The 23,956-nt window shown below is 42.9% G+C and overlaps 1 protein-coding gene across 1 annotated transcript in view; it reads left to right on the forward strand.

Annotated features, from left to right (window-relative positions):
- KAT6A (lysine acetyltransferase 6A) overlaps window positions 1-23,956 on the forward strand; it is a 60,346-nt gene that overhangs the window by 15,369 nt on the left and 21,021 nt on the right. Inside the window, exons 3-9 of the mRNA XM_089538540.1 lie at window positions 9,507-9,615; window positions 11,439-11,554; window positions 12,654-12,735; window positions 13,247-13,382; window positions 14,330-14,646; window positions 15,564-15,682; window positions 21,360-21,475. Of these exons, the coding sequence (XP_089394666.1) occupies window positions 9,507-9,615; window positions 11,439-11,554; window positions 12,654-12,735; window positions 13,247-13,382; window positions 14,330-14,646; window positions 15,564-15,682; window positions 21,360-21,475 (995 nt within the window). The remainder of the gene's footprint in view (window positions 1-9,506; window positions 9,616-11,438; window positions 11,555-12,653; window positions 12,736-13,246; window positions 13,383-14,329; window positions 14,647-15,563; window positions 15,683-21,359; window positions 21,476-23,956) is intronic.

Genomic DNA, 23,956 nt, shown 5'->3' on the forward strand with positions numbered 1-23,956 from the left:
CCGGCTGGAGCAGGATTAGGGGAGTTGCTGTATTCCTCTTGGTTTCTCTGACAGGAGAGTCCGGCTCCGAACAGATGGCCACCATCTGTGCGCAACTCTGGAAACCCCAGTGCCAGAAAATTAGTCTGAATCTGCTTCACTGGGTTTGGGAACAGGTGAAATGGTTCCTAATAACTTAGTATATTGTGTAAATGGTATCCATTCATGGGTTTCCATAATAGTGGCTAGAAACAAAGCAACAGGAGGACAGCACATCCCGGGTGGAATTTTAAACAAAGGAGATGGGGAGCGCATTGGCATTTGATCTGAAAGGCTGGGATGTCTTGCTTCTGTGCAAAGTCACAGAAGTCAGTGGCAATGGAGATGCTTTGGAGGAAGAAAGCGTGCCTCAGGAAAGGGCTGGCTTTAGTTTAAGGTACTGAGAGTTGAACAGCCGGAGTTGAACACAAGGTGTTAAAAAATGAAACCAGCCTATTATACTATGTGTTTACTGCTTTCTATCGACAAAGCTTGTTAGTAAACACAGAGCAGGCCATGCCAAACCTTGTATTCCACGAGTTGCATTTTGAGTACAAAAGCATTCATAGTAATATTGATAAATGTGTGAATTCTGCCAGCATGTACAGGTTTGTATGCACCATTTTCATTTGTGCTTATTCATTTTGTCTAGGCTAACAAGGCAGGGACTAATAAAGAAATGAGCAACATAAGTGTTCCTGGAGAAGCAAACTGGGATGGCTCCTTTTGTACTAGTAACTCTTGGAAATGTATTTGCTGGGTTTTGCAAATAAGAACAAACGGCTTGCATCATAAGGAGTCTGCTTTCCAATTCCCACTTACGAACTTACTCTCTTTCACTATGACTAGTTTAACTGGAAGGTCAATGGTGCATCACTGGTAACAAACAGCAGTGATTCAAAACACAAATTATAAACATAGCCTTTGTTAAGATTAGAAAAACCCCACCACATACTCTGCCTTCCCCCTTGCAAATGCTGAAGCATGGCTTATATATTTAGAAAACCCAGCAGAACATCACAACAGTAGCAAATGGCATGTCAAGACAGGCTTGCATCACATAAAAGAAACGAATTTAATTTTTCCTGGGATCAATAACATCAGAGTACATGGGTCCAGCTAAACCTAGCACCAGGGACAGAGCTGTTGGCCTGTCACTTTCTTTTCTTCCTCCATGCTTTCAAAACAGTCCTCTGTTATTCCCTATTTCCCCCCATCTCTGTGAAGCAAAATTCCATTAGTCAAAATGTTTCTGCTCAGACATTGTCCAAAAGTCAATGTTGGTTCAAGACACACTGCAGAAATAATCCAGTTTGGGACCACCTTAACTGCCCTGGCTCAGTTCTAGGAAATTCTGGGAACTGTAGTTTGTGAGATATTTTGCCTTCTCTGTCAGAGAGCTGTGCTGCCACAATAAACTACAATTCCCAGGATTCCCTAGCATTGAGCCAGGGCAATTAAAGCGGTCTCAAACGGAATGATTTCTGCAGTGTGTTTTGGACGCCAGTTGTTTGATGCTGTTAAGTTTTACTAAGCCTTTTCAACATGAGCATTATGGATATGACAACAAGAATTTCCCTTTTAAAAGCCGCCCAGTGAATATTTACTGAATTGGTAGGCTCTGTTGTATGTGTTGCCCGTTTTCTTCTTATTGTGGTGCTATTGAGCAGTTCATTCTGTTTGAAGCTTGAAGGCAGAGGTTGCAATTGGGCAGCCTTTCAGGTGATGATGGATTGCAATCTCCAGCATTTCTCACCATTTGCTAAACTGGCTTGGGTTGCTGGGACTTGAGGTACAAACATATGCAGCCTGGTATGTTTTAAAGAATTTATTAAAGGTAGCGTCCTTGTTATTGCGGCAGCCCCGCTTGCATGGTGAAACAAGAGTTACGTTTTGCAGTTCCTGGCCTGCTTGTTTGTTAAGGCCTTCCCATTGTTGATCCATTGGATCATGTTTAGATTTAATTCTATTGCTGGAAGTAGCGTGTATGTTTAGTTGGGACTGCACCGTCGAGAGAGAGAGCGTACTTAATAATAGAATTGCGGGGCAAGTCGTTGGAGTATGGAGACGTCGATATGAGTTTGAAGGAGCACTTTGAAAGAGCTGGAAATCATAAATGGTGGGAAACAGTTTACAGCCCACAGTGAATTAAGTGGGTGTTCATCTGCTTTAGGCCATTGTAAATAGTGAATATCTGAGGAATTAAGACACCTTATACTGAGTCAGGCTGTTGATCCAATAAAATCTATTTTGGCAGTAGCTCTCCTAGGTCTTGGTTATATGCCTTTCCCACTTTGAACTAGGATCCCAAGGACTGGGCCGAATGCTTCACCAAGGACCTATGACTCTTCCCCACTTTGTGGTACCGACTGTTACTCTTTTGAACATTTTAAATACCCACTTGATTAGTTTTTCTTCCAAGTTTGGGAGCCTAATTTTGCTTTCCTGTCCTTGCCAAAAGGAAACTTCTCAGTTACTGTCAACGATAACATTGTTTTGGAAATGTTTGCTTGTATGTGATAGAACATGTTCAGTGAGCCAAATGAATTTTATAGAAACAAGCAACCGTCTCCTCTTCTAGTTTGGTCCAAAAAAAGCTTGTAAATGTTAATAATATTAGTCAGGATAAACTCTGAAAACTCTTATCAGGTCAACCTGACACTTTCAAGTTGTGTTGCATTTCTGAATGGATGTATTCCATGAATTGTGGCTGAGGTGTGTGTTACTGTTACCTGGCCCTTGCAAGCATAGTGTGGGATTTAAATATTAAGTGGGCACCAACTTGTTTATGGTTCTGAAAAGTCGGGTGCCATTTTGATGCCGGTGGCAATAATTCATGTGGAAAAATTCTGTAGATCTCCACAGGATCATTGCTGATTTTTAATCTTACCTTCTGCATGCTACTTCTTTAGCAAAGCATGGACCGTGTCCCTGATGCAAAATTACCATGACCTAAATCATGAACTATTAACTAGTGTGTTAAACATTCTCGATGTGGATGAGCCTATGAATGGCTGTCCTAATCTTTCTGCTTAGACCTCAGTGGGCTCTTGGAATAAAAGTGCAAGATTTTTCCATTTTTCCATACTTCATTTGCCTTCATTTTCCATTTTCTAGAAGGTTGTTTTGCTTTGGTCGCAGGGAGGCAGACATATCATCAGTTTCAAATCCTAGATTTCTAATTATCAGATTTCAGGAATAGTTCTTTCTGAGCTTGAGAATATTTCTTTTTCTTCTAAGGATTGTGATCGGAGGACTAATGGCTGAAGCTGCTTCACTGAGATTAGCAAGGCCTGACTTTAAACTGCCCTCTTGATGTTTGGAAAACTAGCAGGAAGATCGGTTCAGGGAAATGATGTGCAGCAGCTGCTAAGGACTTTCTGTTCTTCGTTCCATGTATTCATTTGCAATTTCATTCATGCCTGAGCTCATGTTGCAAAGTCCCTGGTGTCATCTTGGTGGCAAAATAAATCCTGAGGATTGTATTTATGTAATCCACATATAAGAGAATTCACTATCAAGGACCTTCATTGATGTTCTTGTTGTGAACTGTCATCAAGTCAACTTCAACGTACGGAGACTTTATGAATGAGGGACCTCCAAGTCACCTTCCAAGTCAGGTCTCAGGACCGTGGCTTCCTTGGTTGAGTCCATCTATCTACAATGTAGGCTTTCTCTCTTCCTTCTGCCTTCTTCCTTACCAAGCGTTACTGTCTTTTCTAGTGAGTCCTGTCCTCTCTAGTGTCTTCTCATGATATGTCCAAGGTATGGCAGTTGAGTCTTCTTGGCTTCTAGGGAGAGTTCAGTTCAGGCTTGATTTACTCTAGGACCCTTTTATTGGTCTTTTTAGCAGTCCACATTTCAAATGAGTTGGTTTTATTCCTGTCAGCTTAGAGCTATGCATGGAGATTGGGAATCCTAGATTTCCTTTGCCCACCTGCTCAGCTAATGATTTTTCTCTCTAGCACTGAAGCAGCAGCCAGTTTTGTGAATATGAAGCTCAAGTGCCTTGAAACCAGTATGCTCTTTAAGTCTGACTGCTTTCCTTATCCTGAATCTGGAAGAGATTGAGGCAATAATAGGTCCAGCAAAGCAAAGACAAGACCAAAGCAAAGGTCAAAGTAGACATGATAAATTATAGTGAATTTGGTCTTTCGGGAACAAACTGTTGTGCAGAACTTCCTGCAGTTGTCTGTCATAATTATTGAGCAAATGGATTTCAGTTTAGGTTGATTTCAAATTTAGTTGAAATTTATTTTTTAATGAGGGGACCTCTGAGAAAGTGAGCTGCATTTCAGAGAGGCACTTTCCCAAAGCAAGGAGCTTGCTTTCCAGCTATTGTGCAATTGTGTTTAGTGAGTATCTTCCTTTTGAAGCCATAGGCAAAAGTTGGCAGCTTGCGTGGCGATACAGTGCAGTAACCCTAATTACTTGAAAGACAGGTTTATGTTGGCCTCAACAGTAAGCAGTGCAGATTAACTAGATAAATATTACATTTGATATTCATAGCAACCACTGAAGATGGGAAGAAGAAGGAAGGCAGACGTAGTCCTGAAATGTTAAAAGAACTTTTATCTCATTGGGTCAACACTGCCTTTCCATATTGCTGGGGTCCTGTGCTCCTGTGAGTCAAGAGGCTGTGCTGATAGCAGCAGTGCTTCTGGTGGGGTTTCCAATATCAGACAGGATTTTGCTTGAAGAGCCCGACTGTATATGCCAAACAGGTACTAGGCATCAGCAGTAGTGGGCAGTGACACTGGTGGAGGATCTCTCAGAGACAACAGCACTGGCAGGATAGCTAACACTTGTTAGTACTGTGCAGAAGGAGGTACAGTAAACGCCTCTTGAATGTCTTTTGCCATGAAAATCCTATGATGAGATGGTCCAAAATGAGATAGTGCCAGGAGATGACACTCTCAGGAATGGAACATTTTGTATGATGTAATTACACAGTGCTTTAATCAGGAAATGAATGTCTAAGAAGAAATGGGGTGGCATTAATAGTGAAAAGAGACATGGCAAAAGCAGTCAAAGGATACAGTGCAAAGTCCTATCAGTCGGACTTCAGGATGCCATAATCAGTATAATCATAAATTGAATTTATGTTCTAACTATAGAGGCAGAAGAAGGAGGAGGAGGAGGAGGAGGAGGAGGAATTGAAAGATTCCATGCTGGAGTCCAGGAGGAAATTGATCACACACCAAAATCTCATTAATCATAGGCAATTGCAATGCAAATGTAGGAAACAGAGGAGAAACAAAGATTGTAGGAGAATTTGGCCTAGGATTAGGAAAGGAAGCACAAGAGTGACATTGTTAGGAAGGAATGCAAAAAGGACATTATCTGCATCTAAAAAGAAAGGAAATCCACAACGGATGACAGATAAAACTCTTCAAACAGTTAAGGACAGACAAGAAGCAAAAGTAAAGGGTGACAGAAATAGGATCACAGTCCTGAATACAACCATGCACAGGGGCAAACAAAGCTACCATCATAACCAGTGCAACAAATAAGGAGGAACAGGAGACCTCTTTTCCAAAAGATCAGAGAAATCAAAGGGAATTCAATGACATAATGAAAGTAGAGGGGGACACTAATAAAATTACCAAGCACCTAGGATTTGTGATTTGTGGAGACATGCTGGCTCCAGTGTCTACAAACTTGAATCGACTGAACTGTGTTAGTCAGTGTATTCAGTTGATGTACCTTCCTCCCATCTGAGTTGTTATGAAGCTCTGGATTCATTGTGCATTTTATTTTTGTATTGATTTGATTAGCTCATGCTCATTCTGCACTGTTCAGGGACCTGCAAAAATGAAAACATAATTGTAATAATAGCTGCTCCCCCTTCTCCCCAGCCATTATGAAGTCAGCGTACTTGCTGTTTCCTTAAGTATCAGGATACCATCCAAGATACTGCCAGTGATATGTTATTGTTCTTTCAGTGCGAAAAAGACTATTTCAGAAGCTTCATTAGTTTAGCAGCTAACAACAATACGCTTGTTGTAGCTGGTCAGACTCAGGCCAGAAATGAAGGCCAGTTTTTGAACCTTGAGGTTGCAGCGATTTATTTATCAGCTTCTTGAGCCAAGTAGAATCCTATCTTAGACTCTTTAAACTGTGATTGAGTATAGTCCTAGGAGAAAACTTGGTAGCTCTTTCTCAAGTGGTGGTCTTGATATAGGAACCGAATGGGATTTTATGTTTCCTGCAGCAGGAGATAACGAGCTTCTGTTCTTAAAATCTCTGCATGCTAATAGGATTCTGCAGTTTCCAAGGGTACAATTGGTCAAGGAGTTCAGCTATTGTCAGAGCATTTCAGGATTTATGATACTGGGAGTCTTACCGAGATGTTAAAAGAGAGGTTGATTCCAAAGATCATTAGTAGAAACCAAATGTAAATACAGATACCCTTATAAATTGAGCAAGTGGAATCAATTTGAGTTATCCTCTGATTTTTTTTCCACCCACCTCCAAAACACACTTTGGAGTTGTGGTGTTTTCATCCACCTTGCTATTTGTATAGCTTGTATCTCCCCTTTCCTGGTAGTAAACCTCTCTGTTAATCTCCTGTCCCCTCACCCCAAGTAATCCAGGAGAGGGAAAGCACACTTGGGAATGTTTCATGATGCCCTTAGCTGTATATTTGACAGAGATATAACCTAGTTTACCGTTGTTCAAAATGTGACTGTTCAGAAATGCCTGTAACTCCTTTGGTTTTGGGTCTTTCACTTCAGGTGTCTTATTGCTGCGACGTGGGTGGTACTGTGAAATCAGGGTAACTTACTGTGTAGACATGCACCCTTGCACATGTGTTCACATCCATGTGTCTTGTTTCTAAACTGGCTAGTCTGCTTCCTTTGTCCCCTGCCCAGATGTTTTTGTTTGCCTCAAGCCACTGAGAGCGGAAAGGAATAAATGCAATAAATGGTTGTAATGCGGGTCCTTATTTCTCAAAGCAGGACTTGGCAATCCAGCCTCTGCCTGTAGACTTGTGACCACAGAATGAGATAAAATGAGCCCTTATGTCTGCAGAAGGGAATCACTGGCTGAAAAGCCTTCTGTGTGTGTGTGTGTGTGCGTGTGTGTGTGCATTTGTGCTAAAGCCTTCCTTTCCATAGATTCTTCTCTGCTCCGCATTTCTCTGTGGGAGCAGTTTAGTCTTTGAATCTGTCAAGCAAGTTGGCTTCCCAGACATCCTTTGTATAGTAACAGCATGTGCCGAGAAACTGGCAGCTTTTAAAACAGAGTCACTCTTTCTCTCTTGACTCTCCCTTTCCCTCCCCTTGTTCTCCCCTCCCTTCTTTCCCTCTAGCTCTGGTGACATTACATAGATAGATGTGCTTGCAAGGAAAACAGCAGCCAGAGTTGAGTGTCTGCCAAAACTCTGCTGTTGGAAGTGGAGCTGCCCTTCCTCCCCCCTCTTACCTTTGTTTTCCCAGTCTTCAGTCGTAGGCATTTATTCCTTTTAAAATTTCCTTGGATTTCTTCGCTGAGCCAATACGCCAGCAAGGAGATCCTCCCCATGAGCTGTAATGTTTGATTCAAAAGATTACTCTGCCCAGGCTTCCCCACCTCTCTGGTGTAATTACATGTACCCTTATCACATCCGAGTAACATTCAATATGCTTTCTTTCTAAATATACTGGCATTGATTGGACTTGTAAAGCTGTTAGTTTATTGTTCAGTGACTCCCTTAGGGATGATAGCTAGAGGAAAACTTCAAGCTGTGAAAAATGTTTTTCTTCCCCTGTGCTTGTCTGCATTCCTTTCTTGGCTGCACAGTCAGAGTTGTGGAGTTGCTTGTTTTAATGGGGCAATTGTACTGCCGGCATGAAAAGAGCCAGGTAAGGCGACATGGACAGTTGAGGTACAAGGCAAGGAAATGATCTCGTGTTCCTGTTAGGCATGAGAAAGTTACATTATGCAGTTTACATGGCGGAGGGAGATTTACAGAGAACTGCAAGGGATTATGTAAGCCTTCCCCTCATAGATGTTTTGCACAGTGGCTCTCATGAGTCACAGACATCTTGGACAGTGCTTCGGGATGGCTGGGGTTACAGACCAAAGCATATTGAGAGCACCAGGTTTGAGAAGGTTGGATTAATACATGGTGGTAGTTGATCATCTTGGGAAAAAGTCCCATCCTCTCCTTCCCATTTGTAGGTGACAGAATGAAGACTCCTCCTGTAAAACTTAAGACTAGGATGGTCTATGCTGGATGTCCTTTCAGCTTGCATCCAATTGCATCATTAGCCACAGTGCTACACACTTATCCTCTGCTCTTCCCCAGTAGCATGTTGAGTGCCTCCTAACCCCTGAGTGTCATCTTTTGGCCCTGTCTCTTGTTTCATTCTGGAAGGTCTTATCATGGGGTTTTCAAAGTAGAAGCTTCGGGAGTGGTTTACCATTGCTTATCAAGTTTTAGCTGTGGTGCCACTGCTCTTGTCTCTGAGAGATCCTCTGAAAGATCATGGTGAAAGATGGCACTACTTTTCCCTGGTGCTGTGATTACATGCTCCTGTGAGGCAAGAGGCTATGGTGATACTAGCAGTGCTACTGTGGTAGGGTCTTCAGTGTCAGATAGGCTTTTGTTGAGAAGCCAGACAAATTGCGACAAGCAACTACTGGGCAGCAGCAGTGGGGTGGGTGGGTAGGTGACATACGGTTAGTTCTTAAAGAAGGTTAATTCCCACAGCTTGGGCTACTGTTGAGGAGTGCTGTGAAAATAAAACACCGCCTCGTATATTTTATCTTGAGATCTTCTAGAGGGAAATGGGATGCAATGTGATCAGTAATTAAGATATTTATTTGTGTGCTTTGTAGGGCCTTGAACACTGAGTTAGTTGTGGCTATTGAGAGCTTTTGTTAACTTCAATTACTCACTATTCAAGTCCTACATTATACAGAGGTAAATAAATGGGAGTGGAATACATTTTCACAATAATCTTGTGCAGTTAGTTGAATTGTGAGAGTGGGTTTCCTAAGGCCCCACCCAGGGAGCTACTTGGTAGAGCAAAGACTGGCTCTCTTCCCTCTCTCTTGCTAGTTGGCACTTGCTAGTAATCAGATAGGAACTTTGGCTAAAGCCTTCTCTAGCTGGTGATGTGAATCTTTCCATGTCAATTCATTGCAGCACTTTGCACTCTGCAACTATTGCCACTCCCTCCCCACATGCAACCCAATTTTCACCACAGTCATTTACACTCTAGGAGGGTGTTCACACAAGTTAGTCTTATGTATCTTCACTGTAAGATACTCTGAATATTAGAAAAGATATCCAGGTGTAGCCATGTTGGTCATACAGCAAAATGCAACATCCAAAATCCACAAAACAGTGAATGTTAAGAGTTAGAGGTCTAGTATGTCTTACATCTCCTTTCACGTTGGTTGTAACACCCTCCTGTTCTGTTTATATAGTGGTATGCTTTGCAAGACATGCTAATAAATGAAAATTTGTGTTCTTTCCCCTCTCTGCCTCCTTGCAGCCAGTTGCTGAACCAATCCCAATCTGCAGTTTCTGCCTTGGCACAAAAGAACAAAACCGGGAAAAGAAACCTGAGGAGCTCATCTCTTGCGCTGACTGCGGCAATAGTGGTAGGTTACTGCTTATATTTTAAGCAGTGTGGTCCACTAAAGTGTTAGCAACATATTCTCTCATCTGTTTGGAGTCACCCACGGCTGGCCTTTGTACTTCATTTTGTGTGTGCGCGCGCCATCAAGTTGCTTGTTGACTTGTGGAAACCCCATGGATTTCATAAGGTTTTCTTAGGATTTTGCCAGTTCCATCCTCAGAAACATATCCTACAGCACTTCCTTGGCTCTATACAAAGGTCAGTGGTGGAAACTCCTTTCCTCAGAACTGCTATAACACTGACTCTGATCCTGATATTGGTATCCTGATCTTGCTTAAGTGGACAGAAAATGCAGGGCAAAGCAGAAGAAAATAGCTCTCATTGTGATGAGAAAAGTCACCTCCTTTTCTGAATTTACTCTTTAGCCAAAGGAATAGAGCCACCAATTGCTTTTTGAACACCAGAAAGCGAAGAGTAGCTCGGCTCTAACTGCATTTAATTGCTCACTTTGCTCACCACCTTCTTCTGGCCTTAGTTCCTCTCCCTTCTCTTGTGTTTCCACTTTTTAGCTTGTAAGCCAAATGACAGGGCTTCCTTTCCCTTTTTTATTGATAAGAGTAACCCTATCTTAAACTTTCAAAATACAGTGAATGAACAAAGAGTTAAATGTATAGCATCTTTTATGTGTTCCATGCAGATTGGTGGAGGGGTGAAATTGACTAGTCCCAGATAGCATGCAATTTCCTGCAAGAAACATGCACTTGTGTACATTAAGCATACCTGTACTTAAAGACTATGACTACTTTAGAATTTTACTGCCAAGAATGGAAGTGATAAATGAACTTCCTAGAAGGATGGTTCATTGTAGCCGGGGAATACTCACAAGTAGTATCTTGGATTGTTTGAACAGCCTTGCCATTGCTGCTTGCCCTCCTGTCAAGATAATTTGTCATTGTGTGCACACCACCACCTAGAGTTTGCAGGGAATCCAGTTTGTGAAAGACACCTCTGCAGATGTGCCCTTTAGTATAATGAGTGGTTTGTTTGACATTATTTCAGCACATCCCATTGGAAGAATTTTGCCAGTCATATATTGCTGAAACTACCACAGAATATGCTGTTGCTATTTCAGGGCTTGCACTTCACCAGGGTAGTGCAGAGTTCACATTGTTAATGACTAAGAGAAATCATGCCTAAACATTCTAGCACCAGCTGTTCAAATTGCAGTGCAGCAATCCCAACAGTTCTGGTGCTTTGGCATAACTGTGTTTCTTCTAATATAAATAATGGTAATGAAAACAACGGAGAATCAAGCATCTTAAAGGTTAATCAGTTAAGCTGTCATATGCACCTGTCAAAGTGGGGTTTGTAAGACATGAAAATGCATGCCACAATATATTACACAGTCCTTAAAGTGTCATAGCCCATAGTATTAAGAACAACAAACATGGCTACCCCTCTAGAATTTGATAGAACACACACACTATAAGCAATGTTCTTAGGGCAAAAGGTATTTTTTTCTCTGTATCTAGTGTGTATTAGAGGGCAGTTTTAAAAAAAAAAACACCACCTCTAACCATTTTCAACATGTGAATTTAGAAGACAATTGCTTTAAAATAACTCTGTAAATTGAATGTATGGGCAAGAAACCAGCTTCCTTCCGAAGAGACATCACGCTAGTTAATCTTAAGACCGCTGAGCACATGTTGAACTACTCTGATAGAACTGGAACCTTTTAAAGATGTCCAATCTTAACTATATTGGAATCTGTACCTTGTGCTCTTCCTGAGCACAGGCTGCTCCTACTTTGTTACACTTAAATTGTTCTCAACACCTTGGTTACAGGTCATCCATCCTGCTTGAAGTTCTCCCCAGAGTTAACAGTTCGGGTAAAGGCCTTACGATGGCAGTGCATTGAGTGCAAAACGTGCAGTTCCTGTCGAGACCAGGGCAAAAATGCTGTGAGTACTTGGTTTGGCAGTCCGTTCACTGATAGATATGAATAGTTAATTTTTCTAACCAGTTGCATCAGACCTAACAGATGGAGGTCAAGTTAGGAATAACAGAGGGTAAAGGAAGGTTATCTGGATTGTGCTTGCCAGGGGGAAAAAAAAAGTAAGACCTGATCTGGACTCAGCCAAGGGTTACCTTAGTACCATTCTGTAAGTGGCATTTTAAAAAATGATCTGAATGAAGACATTTTCAGGACCTAGTAAGGAGAAGAACAAGCTCTTGATTCTGGTAATTCTGATGGAAGAGATGGTTTTACAGACTCTGAGCTATGAAGGGGAGCCCCCTACTTTATGACTCAAACTCAGTGTGTGGAGGAGGCACTTCCACAAATATCTTGAACCCTGGATGGATTACTGACAACACAAACTTATCCGGGTCTTAGTTTCCATATATCAGAGACTGGCAATGGGCAGACATGGCCAAATCCAAACAGGAGTGCCAGTCATCTGTACCCTTGTTCAGTAATAAAAGGAGCCATTTAGCCGCAATAAATATCAGTGCTAATTGCTGAAATGTTCTTGATCCATTCATTCGTGCCATTTTCCTCCCTCCCTTCCTTTCAGAACAGGTGGGGCAGTTGCTTTGCACTCTGGGGAAACAGGAGGGCACCAGGTCAATCTGCCACTGCCAAATATGTATTAATAGCATATGATCCAACCTTTTAACCACTAGACAGTTGTTTAGTTGTGTAGTTTAATGCCAGCAGCTTAGATCATCAATTTTACTTGAAGTAATTTAAATGTTTAATATTATTAAAGTGCAAGAAAAAGAAGAAGGCATTGGGATTGCCCAGAGTTTTTGATTTCTGCAAAAGATGTCATGTGATATATTTCCCATGCTAATGCTTGTAGATAGTTCCTTCCTGTGTGGGCCTATGTTCATTCCATCCTTAGTGAAATGGGACATTTTTTTCATTAGAGGGAATGGATATTTCTCATTAGACTGGAATTGTAGTGAGATATATTTGGGAATAACCAATCTGAAGTCTTTCTCGTTGTTTAAGCTTTCATTTGAAGGACATTAACTTGAAACCTCTGTGTTTTACAGGATAATATGCTGTTTTGTGACTCATGTGATCGAGGCTTTCACATGGAGTGTTGTGATCCTCCTCTGACCAGGATGCCAAAAGGTACAGAGGGTAGAAGGCTGGTTGACATAAGGGGGCAAAGCATGCTGTTATGGCTTTCAAATTATAAGGGAGTCTTTATTAATTAGAGCAGAACTGGATGGTAGCTTAGCCCAAGTGATGACTTTTAACATTTCACAGCTTTTATACTTGCACACCAGCATATTAAAGTACAGTGGTCCCCCGGGTTACGAAATTAATTCGTTCCGCTGCCGCTTTCGTAACCCGAAAGGCTTTCGCAAGCCGAATTGCCATAGGCGCTAATGGGGAAAAGCCGCGATTTCGTGCGAAATAGCGCCGAAAAGCACCAAAAGTTTTTTCGTAACCCGAAAAAACTTTTGTAACGTGGAACAGTTTTTTTAATAGGATTTTTTTCGTAACCCGGAAATTTCGTAAGGCGGCGCATTCGTATCCCGGGGTACCACTGTATGGTGTATTTGTAAGGAAGTGGCCAAGAGTGTGAGCTATGAGAGCAAAGGCCCATAAATGTCTACTGGTTTTATCTTCCTTACAGGCATGTGGATATGTCAGATATGTCGGCCACGTAAAAAAGGCAGAAAACTTCTACATAAGAAGGCAGCACAGATTAAGCGGCGTTATGCTAACCCAATAGGACGACCCAAAAACCGATTAAAGAACCAAAATTCAACGTAAGTTACTCTGATGTTTGCTGATAAGTACAGTGTGATAACAGTGACCAGTGCAATTATTTTGCTATAGATTTTGTTGTCATTAGTAAAGTATACATTTTAGAAAAGATTTGTCCAAATGTAATGGGTCGTGCTTTTAAAGAACCCAGGAAATGATTGTTCTCAATACTTTGCTTCTGGTTTGTCAGGTCCCTTGGTTCTCAAACTCCCAAAAGTTCAGAACTTGTTTTGGATTTATACTTCTGTCTAAAGATAAAGGCATTGGAGAAGACCATTTACAGGCTGGCAGCGTTCAGTACAGGCCATCCACAGAAACAAGATAATTGTTTTCATTTGTGTTTTTAAGGGAGTCCTCTGTTCTGTGGCTTGAGTGGCTAGGGATAGGTACCCCAGAAGTGGGATATATTCACAAATTCCAATCCATTAGCTGAGTTATGAACAAAAATAATAATCATTTATTTTTATTCTAACCACAGGATTCTTTAGAAATCAGTTTAGTGTGCATTCTTTAAATAGTTAACATGAGAATAAGCCCATTGGAGACGATACATTTCCAAATAAGCCTGCACAGGATTACACTGCAGTTACCTTTTTGTTTGTTGTTGTTCTTTCAAGTTATTTCTGACTTATGGTGACCGTAAGGTAACCCTATCATGGGGTTTTCTTGGCAAGTTTCTTCAGAGGGGGTTTGCCATTGCCATCTTTTGAGCCAGAGAGTGTGCCTTGCCCGAGGTCACCCAGTGGATTTCCATGGCCGAGCCAGGATTCGAACACTGGTCTCCAACACTCAAATGCTACACCTGGTTTGGAGTGACCTTAGTTGCCAAGTAAAAAAATTGAAATCATCATCTACTCAAAGCAAAAGGCTATTTGTGCATGGTTCATTAATACCCTTTTTAAAGTCTTCTGCAATTTTTCTGACTTGCTGTGTTTCCTTGTTTCTTCAGATCAAAAGCCCCCTTCAGCAAAGTTCAGACGGGACCTGGCCGAGGTCGTAAGCGCAAAACTCCCTTATCCAGCCAGTCAGCTTGCTCATCAGATGGGAGTTATCTGGAGCAAGTTGATGGCCTGGAATTCTGCAGAGATGCCAGCACCACCTTGAAATTCAACAAGAAAACCAAAGGGCTCATTGATGGCCTTACCAAATTCTTCACCCCGTCCCCTGATGGGCGTAAAGCTCGAGGAGAAGTGGTGGACTACTCTCAGCAATATAGGATCAGGAGAAAGGACAATAGGAAATCAAGCACTTCAGACTGGCCCACAGGTAACTAAATGATGGCAGGCATTCACTCTGCATTCTCTGAAATTCACACTCTTTCAGCATGAGGAACAGGTTCTGACGAATGCGCAGCTTTCTATTTCTGATTAGTAGTTTTACAGTGATCAGTTGGTTTGTCTTTTAGAGCATCAGGACAATAATCTCTTGGTTTACTCCTGAAATTGATTGCTTCGGTTGGTAGCTCCTTGAAAAACAGTGCTAAATCCTTGTCATAAACCCCAGGGTGATGTAGTACCCTTTAGATGAAGGGCCTTGGATAGATGCAGTGGAAAGTTTATGCTTCTGTTTGGGGTGTTTCCACAGCCCTAGCAACTGTCCTTTTTACGAAAGTCAAGAGGTGTTGAATACTATTTGCAGATTTCAGACATTCATATTGTATTTAGGGTATTAAGTAAAATAAGCATACATCCTGTAGAATTTCTGTATTAACATGTTTAAACCATGTCCAGTGAAAACAATCAGAGTAGTATACAAAAAATGTACAGCGCGCCCGCGTCAGACGCAGGTGCGCTTTACGCGGACTTGAGCTTACGCACTCAAGCCGCGGGGCGTGCGCAGGGCAGAAGGGGTGGCGCGTCCCATTAAATTGAATGGGTGTGTGCGCCCGTTGCGCCTTGCGCGCCGCCGCACTGCCGCGCCGCCATGCACACGCCCCATTGTTTCCAATGGGGCTTGAGCATAGGCGGAATTTGCCTTACGCGGAGGGATCCGGAACGGATCCCCGCGTAAGATGAGGGCCGACTGTATAACTTAATGGTGGTGTACTAGCAAATCACCAATTTTGTAATGCAATAGTACTCCAGTTTTCCTCTATAGGAAGTCATTATCTAAAACCACTTGATTTGCTCTCCATGTTGATAATCACCAAGAGTTTCCAACTGTCCTTCTGTTTTTATTTTCAGACAATCAGGATGGCTGGGATGGAAAGCAAGAGAATGAGGAATGGCTCCTTGGAGGCCCAGATGTCATGGCTGAGAAAGAGATGGAGTTGTTCAGAGACATTCAGGAGCAAGCACTGCAGGTAAAATTGAGGACACTTGCATGCAAAAGCTACAATTAATAGAGTTTAATGGAGGGATGTGTGAGTCTTATCAGGCATTCTCTTGTCATGAGGAGAGGAAGTGAAGCAGGCAGTTTGTACAGGATTTTCTGGGCATCAACCAGCTGACAGAAGAAATAAAGTAGAGAGATCTTAGATAAAAAGAAAGAGAAGGATGCATGCTGCTCTAAAGGGGAACGTAGGATTGCATGGCCCAGAGTCATGGGGCAGAAGGCGCTGATAAGTGGTGGTTAAGCTTGGGAGGCTTTACATGCTAAATATAAAAATTGGCTTTCATTCTTTCTACACTAGGGCACAGATTTTACTGTCGTGTTTTCTCAGTTATATGTTCCCGAGCCCCTTCCGTTCATACGAACTTCTGCAAAGTCTGTTTTAGGATTCAAAGTGGAGTTTGCTTGTTTGTCTCCATCCTGTATAAAAGGCTACAGCTGAGTGCAGAAAAATGGTAATTTCTAGAGTCCCCTGAGTTTTATATATCTGCCCATAAGTTGGACAGCAGCCCTGGGACTGCTGTATATATGTGGGAAAACTTTCAGTGAACGTTGTAAGTCGCCTTTGTGGAAAGATGTCCTTCCTCTGGTTAAACACAAATGAAGAACAGAAAATATTTTATAATATACAAATCAGGCTGTGTAAAAATCAATGATTTTAAATATATCACTGCTCCATTGTATTTAATGGGATATGAGCATTCATGGATTTTGGTATCCATGGGAAGTCCTGGCACCAAACTCCAGTAGACACCAAGCATGCTTTTACCAAGCATCCCTGCAAAGCTGGCACTGTCCTTTGTCTCAGTTTGTTCTTAATTGTTATGCTTAACATTTCTGGAAACTTGAATTAGACTTCATTTAAAAGCTTAAAAACTGATTAAAAATTGCATACCCCGTAGTTTTCTGTTTGTTCAGCCTCATTCAGGCCATTCCTGGTAAAGGCTCTAGTTTTGAACTAAAGCAGCTTCTTTGGCTTGTATTGAAAGCTGCCAAGAAGTCCAGCAGAACCAATGGACACACTCACTCCCTCTGTCTAGTTCCCAACATTGGTATCTACCAAAGCGGGCAGAGCTGTTTCTGTTTAAATCAAATATACTGGAATGTGTCATAGCCAACCAAGGGTTTCTGGATGAAATGGATCACCTAAGTCAATTTCAAACTGGTTTCATAACTAGTTTGCGATGGATCTAGGTAATCCATTTCATCCAGAAACCCTTGGAGCTAGGTGGCTGTGACATACTCCAGTACGTTTGATGTAAGCCCTGATTACCTTGACTTAGATCCTTGGTACGGAGTCTAGTGAATTTAATAGAAATGTTTTGAGCATTTCTGTAACAGATGTCCTAGTCAGAGGCTAAAGTATATATGCCCTGGGAGAATTGTTTCAGACGTTTGAAAGAGATGGTTTGATTTTTGTAACAAAGTGTAAAACGTGGAGTACATGCTTGGGCATTACAGAGCCACCACACATCTTTTGCAAGCTCTGAGAAATATTAAGTGGCACTGATACTGTGTATACCTTCGTAGAGGCATTTTCTGGGTGATTAGTTTCAGCAGAGAGTGGGTTAAACTTGCTTTAGCTGCTGACGCAGCCCTGTATCCAGGTACAGCAAAGGGCTGCACCTGAGAGCAGAGGTGCAGGAATGGCAGCTTGACTTGTGTTCCTGAGAGGGAGAGAGATTTAGGACAGCGCATAGCCACTGTGGGAACTGCCTGTCATGTTCTGATGCAATTTGGGGCTGTTGTGATGTGCAAGCAGTTGTGTTGGAACTGGAACTCCACTTTTACCTCAGGCATTCATTTGGAGGAATCTCTGGCTGTCGGGAAGGCAGAAACGCATGAGGCATTGCCACAGGTGCCGTTTACGTTCTGTGTCTTTGCACCGTCTCTGTGTTAGCTGGAATAGTTCTCTTGGCAGCATTGTCTGAGCCGGGTAATTGCAACACTGGCTGTCTTGGCTGGGATCAGAGATTCTGTTCTGGGTGCTTTTGCATTGTTGATTTTAATAGATATTACACATCTTCCATTCCTTTTATGAAATGGTGTCTTGGTAAATTGGCTTCTGTCAGTAAATAGAATTCTTCCACTGAGTAATTCCTTTTTGAGTAGCAGATGGGGCAGTAGCACTTTTGCTGCCATTATATTTGAGTAGCTGAATACAAGACCATTTCTAGCATCAAACGTGGTATTTTATTCAGCTATTGTATACTCCCCCCCCCCCCCATCGATAGCGGCTGTCTGAAAGTATAGGAAAGGTGAACTGAGTGCTTCATCTTGCATCCTTCCCCTTAGGAAAACCCAACTAATCCCTGGGCTCCCTCCCTGCATTTTGTTTTGTTTTTAAAGAGCCCTGGGGAACAGCAGAGAAGTGATATTCAGCATGGGTGGACTTGCTTATGATTAAACGATGAGCAAGGCTTTTGTTTTGTGTTCCGGTGCTGTGAAAAGGTACAAAATGTTGTGTTCTGGTGTGTTTGGTGTGTTGATGAAAGCATGAAAGCAGAGGGAGGAAAAGTTTTGTGTGGGTGGCCGCTAACCTTTTTGCTACTTCAAGATGAATAACAAGTGAGGGCAAAATAAGGGTGGCTCCTGAAATAGTTCTGCCTTGATACTAATGTTAGTACAGTCATCCCTCGATATTTGCGGCTTTGATATTTGCGGATTTGATTATTCACGGATTTGATTAATATGTTCTCTCTAGGAATATCTAGGTCCTCCAGCACAACTCTATGGTCAACTTTAACTAAAAGTTAAAGGGAGAATGCTCTACTAGGCCTTTGTAGCTCCTCCAGGGCAGTTCTATGGTCAGTGTCTGTAGGACATCAACCACAGAGTTGCACTGGAGGACCCAGAGATACCTAGAGAGGTGTCCTCTCAGTAAAAACATGGCATTTTTGTTATTTGCGGTTTTTCCATATTCACGGGGGTCTTCTGCCCCTAACCCTAGCGAATATGGAGGGACAAGTGTATAGTTGTCTTGGTGGCTAAAATCACACATTTGGCTAGTACAGTAGCCCTTTCCCAATGCTAGCCAGCCAGAGGCGTCCATCCATCAGCTCATGAGCATGATATGATGGAGGTAGTTATCTCCTATTGCTTTTGTCACCAGTATCTGGTACTCTATGACTTACTAGGCCTACAGGTGGAAGCTTTGTGTAGCTGCTGTGGCTGACAGCCATTGATTCAAGTGTCCTCCTAATCCTTCTAAAACTCATCAATATCTCCTGTGATAGTGAACTCTAAAGTTAAATTACATATTGTATGAAAAAGTACTTAGTATCTCAAAACTGAAGCTGGTAGCCAGTTCTTCCTTACTGCCTTCATGTTCTGCTAAACTAAATTAGAAATAAATGTTTAAATGTATGACCAGCAACAAGGGAAATGCTCTCATATTACAGAAGTCAATTGCAGGGTGCACTAGCTACAACCACTTGGCATCTGAGAACATTTATTTGAATATGTTATCTGTGCTCTTTCAAAGACTCAGTGGCTCATTGCAGATTAAGGCATCTCAGTCTAATAAATCATCGTTTATTGGACTGAGAATGAGCATTATAATCCCTTCTTTTGCTTGCTAGAATGAAAAGCTTCCATGGTTTGTTAAAGCCAGAGTTTCCTTTTACATCCAAATCAGGATCCAAGGGAGCTGGAAGTGCCTGTTTTCAGTCTAATTAACTATAGTTTCTTGAAGGTTTTTTGGGATCAAGGAAGAAAAACCAGATACCTAGGTGGATCATATACACAGAGACTGGCATTTTGACTGCCTCCCTGTAAACACACCCTGATGTAACTATTTCTGCACATTATAGGGCATGCTCCCATGACTTGAAACCATTGTGTCCATTAAGCAGACATCATACTCATGCACTTACTTTCTATCCCTAACCTGTCTCCTTGCTCCAGTGCTGTGATTTAGGTTTGCTGTTACGTCCAAACTATGGCCACTCTCTAAACCAACTTGCTGACTGTAATTTGAGACTTATTGAGCCCTGGCTTGAACTGCAAGCACAAACTCTACTTTATCAGTTGGAACATAATGATCAACTTTGGCCAGCACTCAAGAGGAGGCAGCGCATGGAAAGGAGGGTGGGGGAGGAAAGGCGAGCCAGGAAGGAGTGGGTGAGCATGAGGCTTATTCTTGTAGGGCCAGTTTCTAGGTGAGTAGGAGACCAGGAGCCTCTTCCCTTCTTTCCATTACCTAAACGCTTGGAAGTGGCGCCTAGGAAAGCAAAGGGTAAATAGAGACAAAAGGGAAGAAAGCAAGAAATGGCTGTAAGCAGGAATTCCTGCCCTGGCTAAGCTGAACTAATTGGTCCCTACTGAGGGACCATCTGCCCTGGCTTCCTAACGCTGTAGAAATGTGAGCGTGTGGAATGGGAAGGGAGGCCAGGGCTGGATCTTCCGGCATTAGCAGAAATGCTTTTAGCACTTGTTTTAGAACTGGACGTCTGAAAACTTCCTGGGATTCGGCGTCCTTCTGGCACTAAATACAGCACTAGAAACAGGAAAGCGCAGTACAGAGCTGTAGGTACATTTCTATGTAAGAAGCCGTAATAGTGATAATAAGGCACATTTTAAAAAAACAAAGTAAACGGCTTTGCGACCTCATACATTAAGCAGTCTGTGGGTATAATAATAATTAAAAATTGAATAACATCGCTAGGAATAATATAAATGTTTGTTCAGATGCTAACCAAGCCTGACCCCGCTTAGCTTCTGAAATCAGAAGCAGACAGAACAGAAAAGGATTGTGGAAGTCTAATCAGCACTTTCTTTCCTCCTTTCATTCTCCTGCCTTTACATGCGCAGGCAATTTGCAAGGTATCATCTCATCAAAGCATATGTGAGGAGGAAACTGAATTGTGGAAGTGAGAAGAAAGGAAAACTAGTAATTATATTCATCAAAAGTAACAGTGGAGGCCAAAATTGTGTAGAGCTTTTCCTCAGAAGGCTGAGGATTCCCAGTTGAGGAATGATGGCCATGGTGCTTCTAGCAAGAGCACTTTTGCCCCATTTAGAAAACAACAACACAACACACATGAAACAGCTTCCTTTACAACAAAAGATAATTCTCCTACCTGCTTGTATGTTTCAAGTGAGCTTGGAGTTCATTTTCTGTTCAGATGTAAACATTGTTCATTATGAAAAATGGTTTATGTGCAGAATGCAAATACCGTAGGTGCTATTTCTTTTTTGCCCAAAGATTTGCATCTGTGTAAATTGGAGGTGACTGCTTTTTGGAGTTCTGTAGATTAAAATCAAAATCTGAAACCCTGTTCTTTGGTGACTCAGACCTTTAATGTCATGGTGGCAATTCTCACCCAGGGAGTGGTGTCTATTCTATATGTATTTAGGTAGGATATGCTCATGCATTTTTTTCTCCCCTCAGAGGCCAGCAGTTTTCTAGATTTATGAAGGAAGATATAAACCATGTTAAGATCATTATCAGACTGGAACACCTTAAAGAATAATGGTGTCTAGCAAATGAGTAACATTAAATTTTCCCTAGCACACCAGTTTTTATAGTCTTCTTTCATCTTGGTGGTCTGTGCAGAGGAGGAAAGCTTTATTTATCCAAAGCTGTTGCTTTAAAAGACTGCTGGATCTTGTTTGTTAACTCTGGCAGATGTTTCTTTCCTTTACAGAAAGTAGGGGTGACAGGAGCCCCTGACCCGCAAGTCCGCTGCCCATCAGTCATTGAATTTGGGAAATATGAAATCCACACCTGGTATTCCTCGCCATACCCTCAAGAATATTCCAGGTACAGTGCACACACATATCCTCCTCAATATGCGCCACATGTTGTGCTTGCTGATTAGGTAGCAAGTAACAGAAATGCAGCCGTTCTCTAGTTATAGATTTAGCCTGATGACAAGTTCATATTTTAAATGCATGTCCTTCCTTAAAATTAAGGCTGGCATGTTCTCTGTACAAAAACAAATATGTGACCAGGATAAAATTATGCAGAGCAAGTAAATAATGTATGTTTGCTTATTTTACATAAGTCTCTTTCCAAGGTTGAAGCTTCCAAAGAATTTTGAACATGAACTGCAAAATTGGGATGTGGGTGGGGAGGCGGATAATAATAATAATAAATGGTTTATTTATATACCGCCCTTCCAAAGATCAGGGCGGTTAACAAAAGATAAAAATACATAAATACATAAATATCAAATATACAAAATTAAAATACAATAAACACAAATAAAAAACAATAGCAGATAACAGATAACTAATGCCCCTAGGTTAGATACCCATTGTCTGTGCGGTCGTATGGCGGGGGGGGCTTATCGGGACTAGTCGGGGAATGCGATGCCAAACAGGTGGGTCTTCAACTCCCGCTTGAACTGGGCCAGGGAGGTGACTGAGCGGAGCTCTAAGGGCAGCGTGTTCCAAAGGGCCGGGGCGGCGATGGAAAAAGACCTCCTAGAAGTGGAGGATAGCCTCGCCCCGGGGACCCTAAGGAGTTGCTGCCCAGATGTTCTGAGGGTGCGAGGCGGAATGTATGGGGAGAGGCGGTCCTTCAGGTAACCTGGGCCCAAGCCATTTAGGACTTTATAGGTTATTACCAGCACCTTGTATTGCGCCCGGAAGCAAATGGGCAGCCAATGGAGGTTTTTTAGAACCGGTGTTATATGGCTGGCCCTGGACGTGCCAGTGACCAGCCTTGCAGCCATGTTCTGCACCAGTTGAAGCTTCCGGGTTAGGTACGAGGGCTGTCCCATGTAGAGTCCATTGCAGAAATCCAATCTCGAGGTTACCAGGGCATGTACCACAGTTTCAAGGTCCCTCTGGGTCAGGTATGGGCGCAGCTGGCGAAGCAGCCGAAGCTGATAACAGGTGCTCTTGACCGTCGCATTCACCTGAGCAGTCAGGTGAAGGGACGAGTCAAGAAGCACCCCCAAACTGCGCACGGAGTCCTTCACAGGGAGCGTGACCCCGTTCAGGACAGGTGGAACCACCGCCATTCCTGGACCAGGGGAACCTATCACGAGTACCTCCGTTTTCTCTGGATTCAGCTTTAGTCGGTTTTCCCTCATCCAGCCCATTACTGACTCCAAACAGGCCACGAGAGGAGAGACGCCATCCTCGGTCACTGCATCAGTCGGAGACATAGAGAAAATAATCTGGGTGTCATCAGCGTACTGATAACCCCGCGCCCCATGTCTCCGGATGATCTCTCCCAGCGGTTTCATGTAAATGTTAAATAGCATGGGAGACAGAATGGCCCCTTGAGGGACCCCAGTTTTAAGGGGCCTCTCATCGGAGCACACGTCTCCCAGCTGCACCATCTGGGACCTCCCAGAGAGGTAGGACCGGAACCACTGGAGCGCAGTGCCCCCGATCCCCACCTCTGCCAGGCGTCCCAGAAGGATACCATGGTCTATGGTATCGAAAGCCGCTGAGATGTCCAAGAGCACCAACAGGGACACGCTTCCCCTGTCGATGCCCAGACGGAGATCATCGACCAAGGCGACCATGGCCGTCTCAACCCCATGACCAGCCCGAAAGCCAGTTTGAAATGGGTCCAGATAATCCGTTTCATCCAAGACCCCCTGAAGCTGGATTGCAACCGCCCTCTCGATCACCTTCCCTAAAAATGGCAGCAGTGAAACAGGCCGATAATTATTATACACCAGGGGGTCGAGGGAGGGCTTTTTTAACAAAGGTTTTACCACGGCCAATTTGAGAACAGATGGAAATTGCCCTTCCCTCAAAGATGTATTAATTATCCGGTGCAACAATGAGGTTACAACCGGTCCCCCCTGGGCTGCTAACCACGAGGGACAGGGATCGAGAGAGCAGGTTGTCTTCCGAACGCTTCCGAGGATCTTGTCCACATCCTCGGTATTAACCGACTCGAACTGATCCAGCTTAACTAAATCCACGGAGGCCCTGGACGCCTCTACGTTAGGTTCTGCCTGAATGTCGGCGTTAAGACCTTCGCTTATACGAGAAGTTTTATCCACGAAAAAGTCGTTAAATAAGTCACAGCAGGCCTTAGAAGGTTCCAGGATCTGGTTCGGGGCAGGAGGGAGCTGAGTTAGCTCCCTGACTACCCTGAACAACTCTGCTGGACGCGACTCCGCGGACGCGATACGAGCACCATAGAACGAATTCTTTGCTGCTCGTATCGCCTCTCCGTAGTCCTCTAACCGTTGGGCTAGGAGAGTCTTGTCGTGTGAGCGAAGGTGTTTCCGCCAACGGTACTCTAGCCGTCGCAGCTCCCGCTTCCTTGCCC

This window comes from Sceloporus occidentalis, unplaced genomic scaffold, assembly GCF_023333645.1.
Source record: "Sceloporus occidentalis isolate IW3139 unplaced genomic scaffold, rSceOcc1.0.p SCAF_9, whole genome shotgun sequence".
NCBI lineage: Eukaryota > Metazoa > Chordata > Lepidosauria > Squamata > Phrynosomatidae > Sceloporus > Sceloporus occidentalis.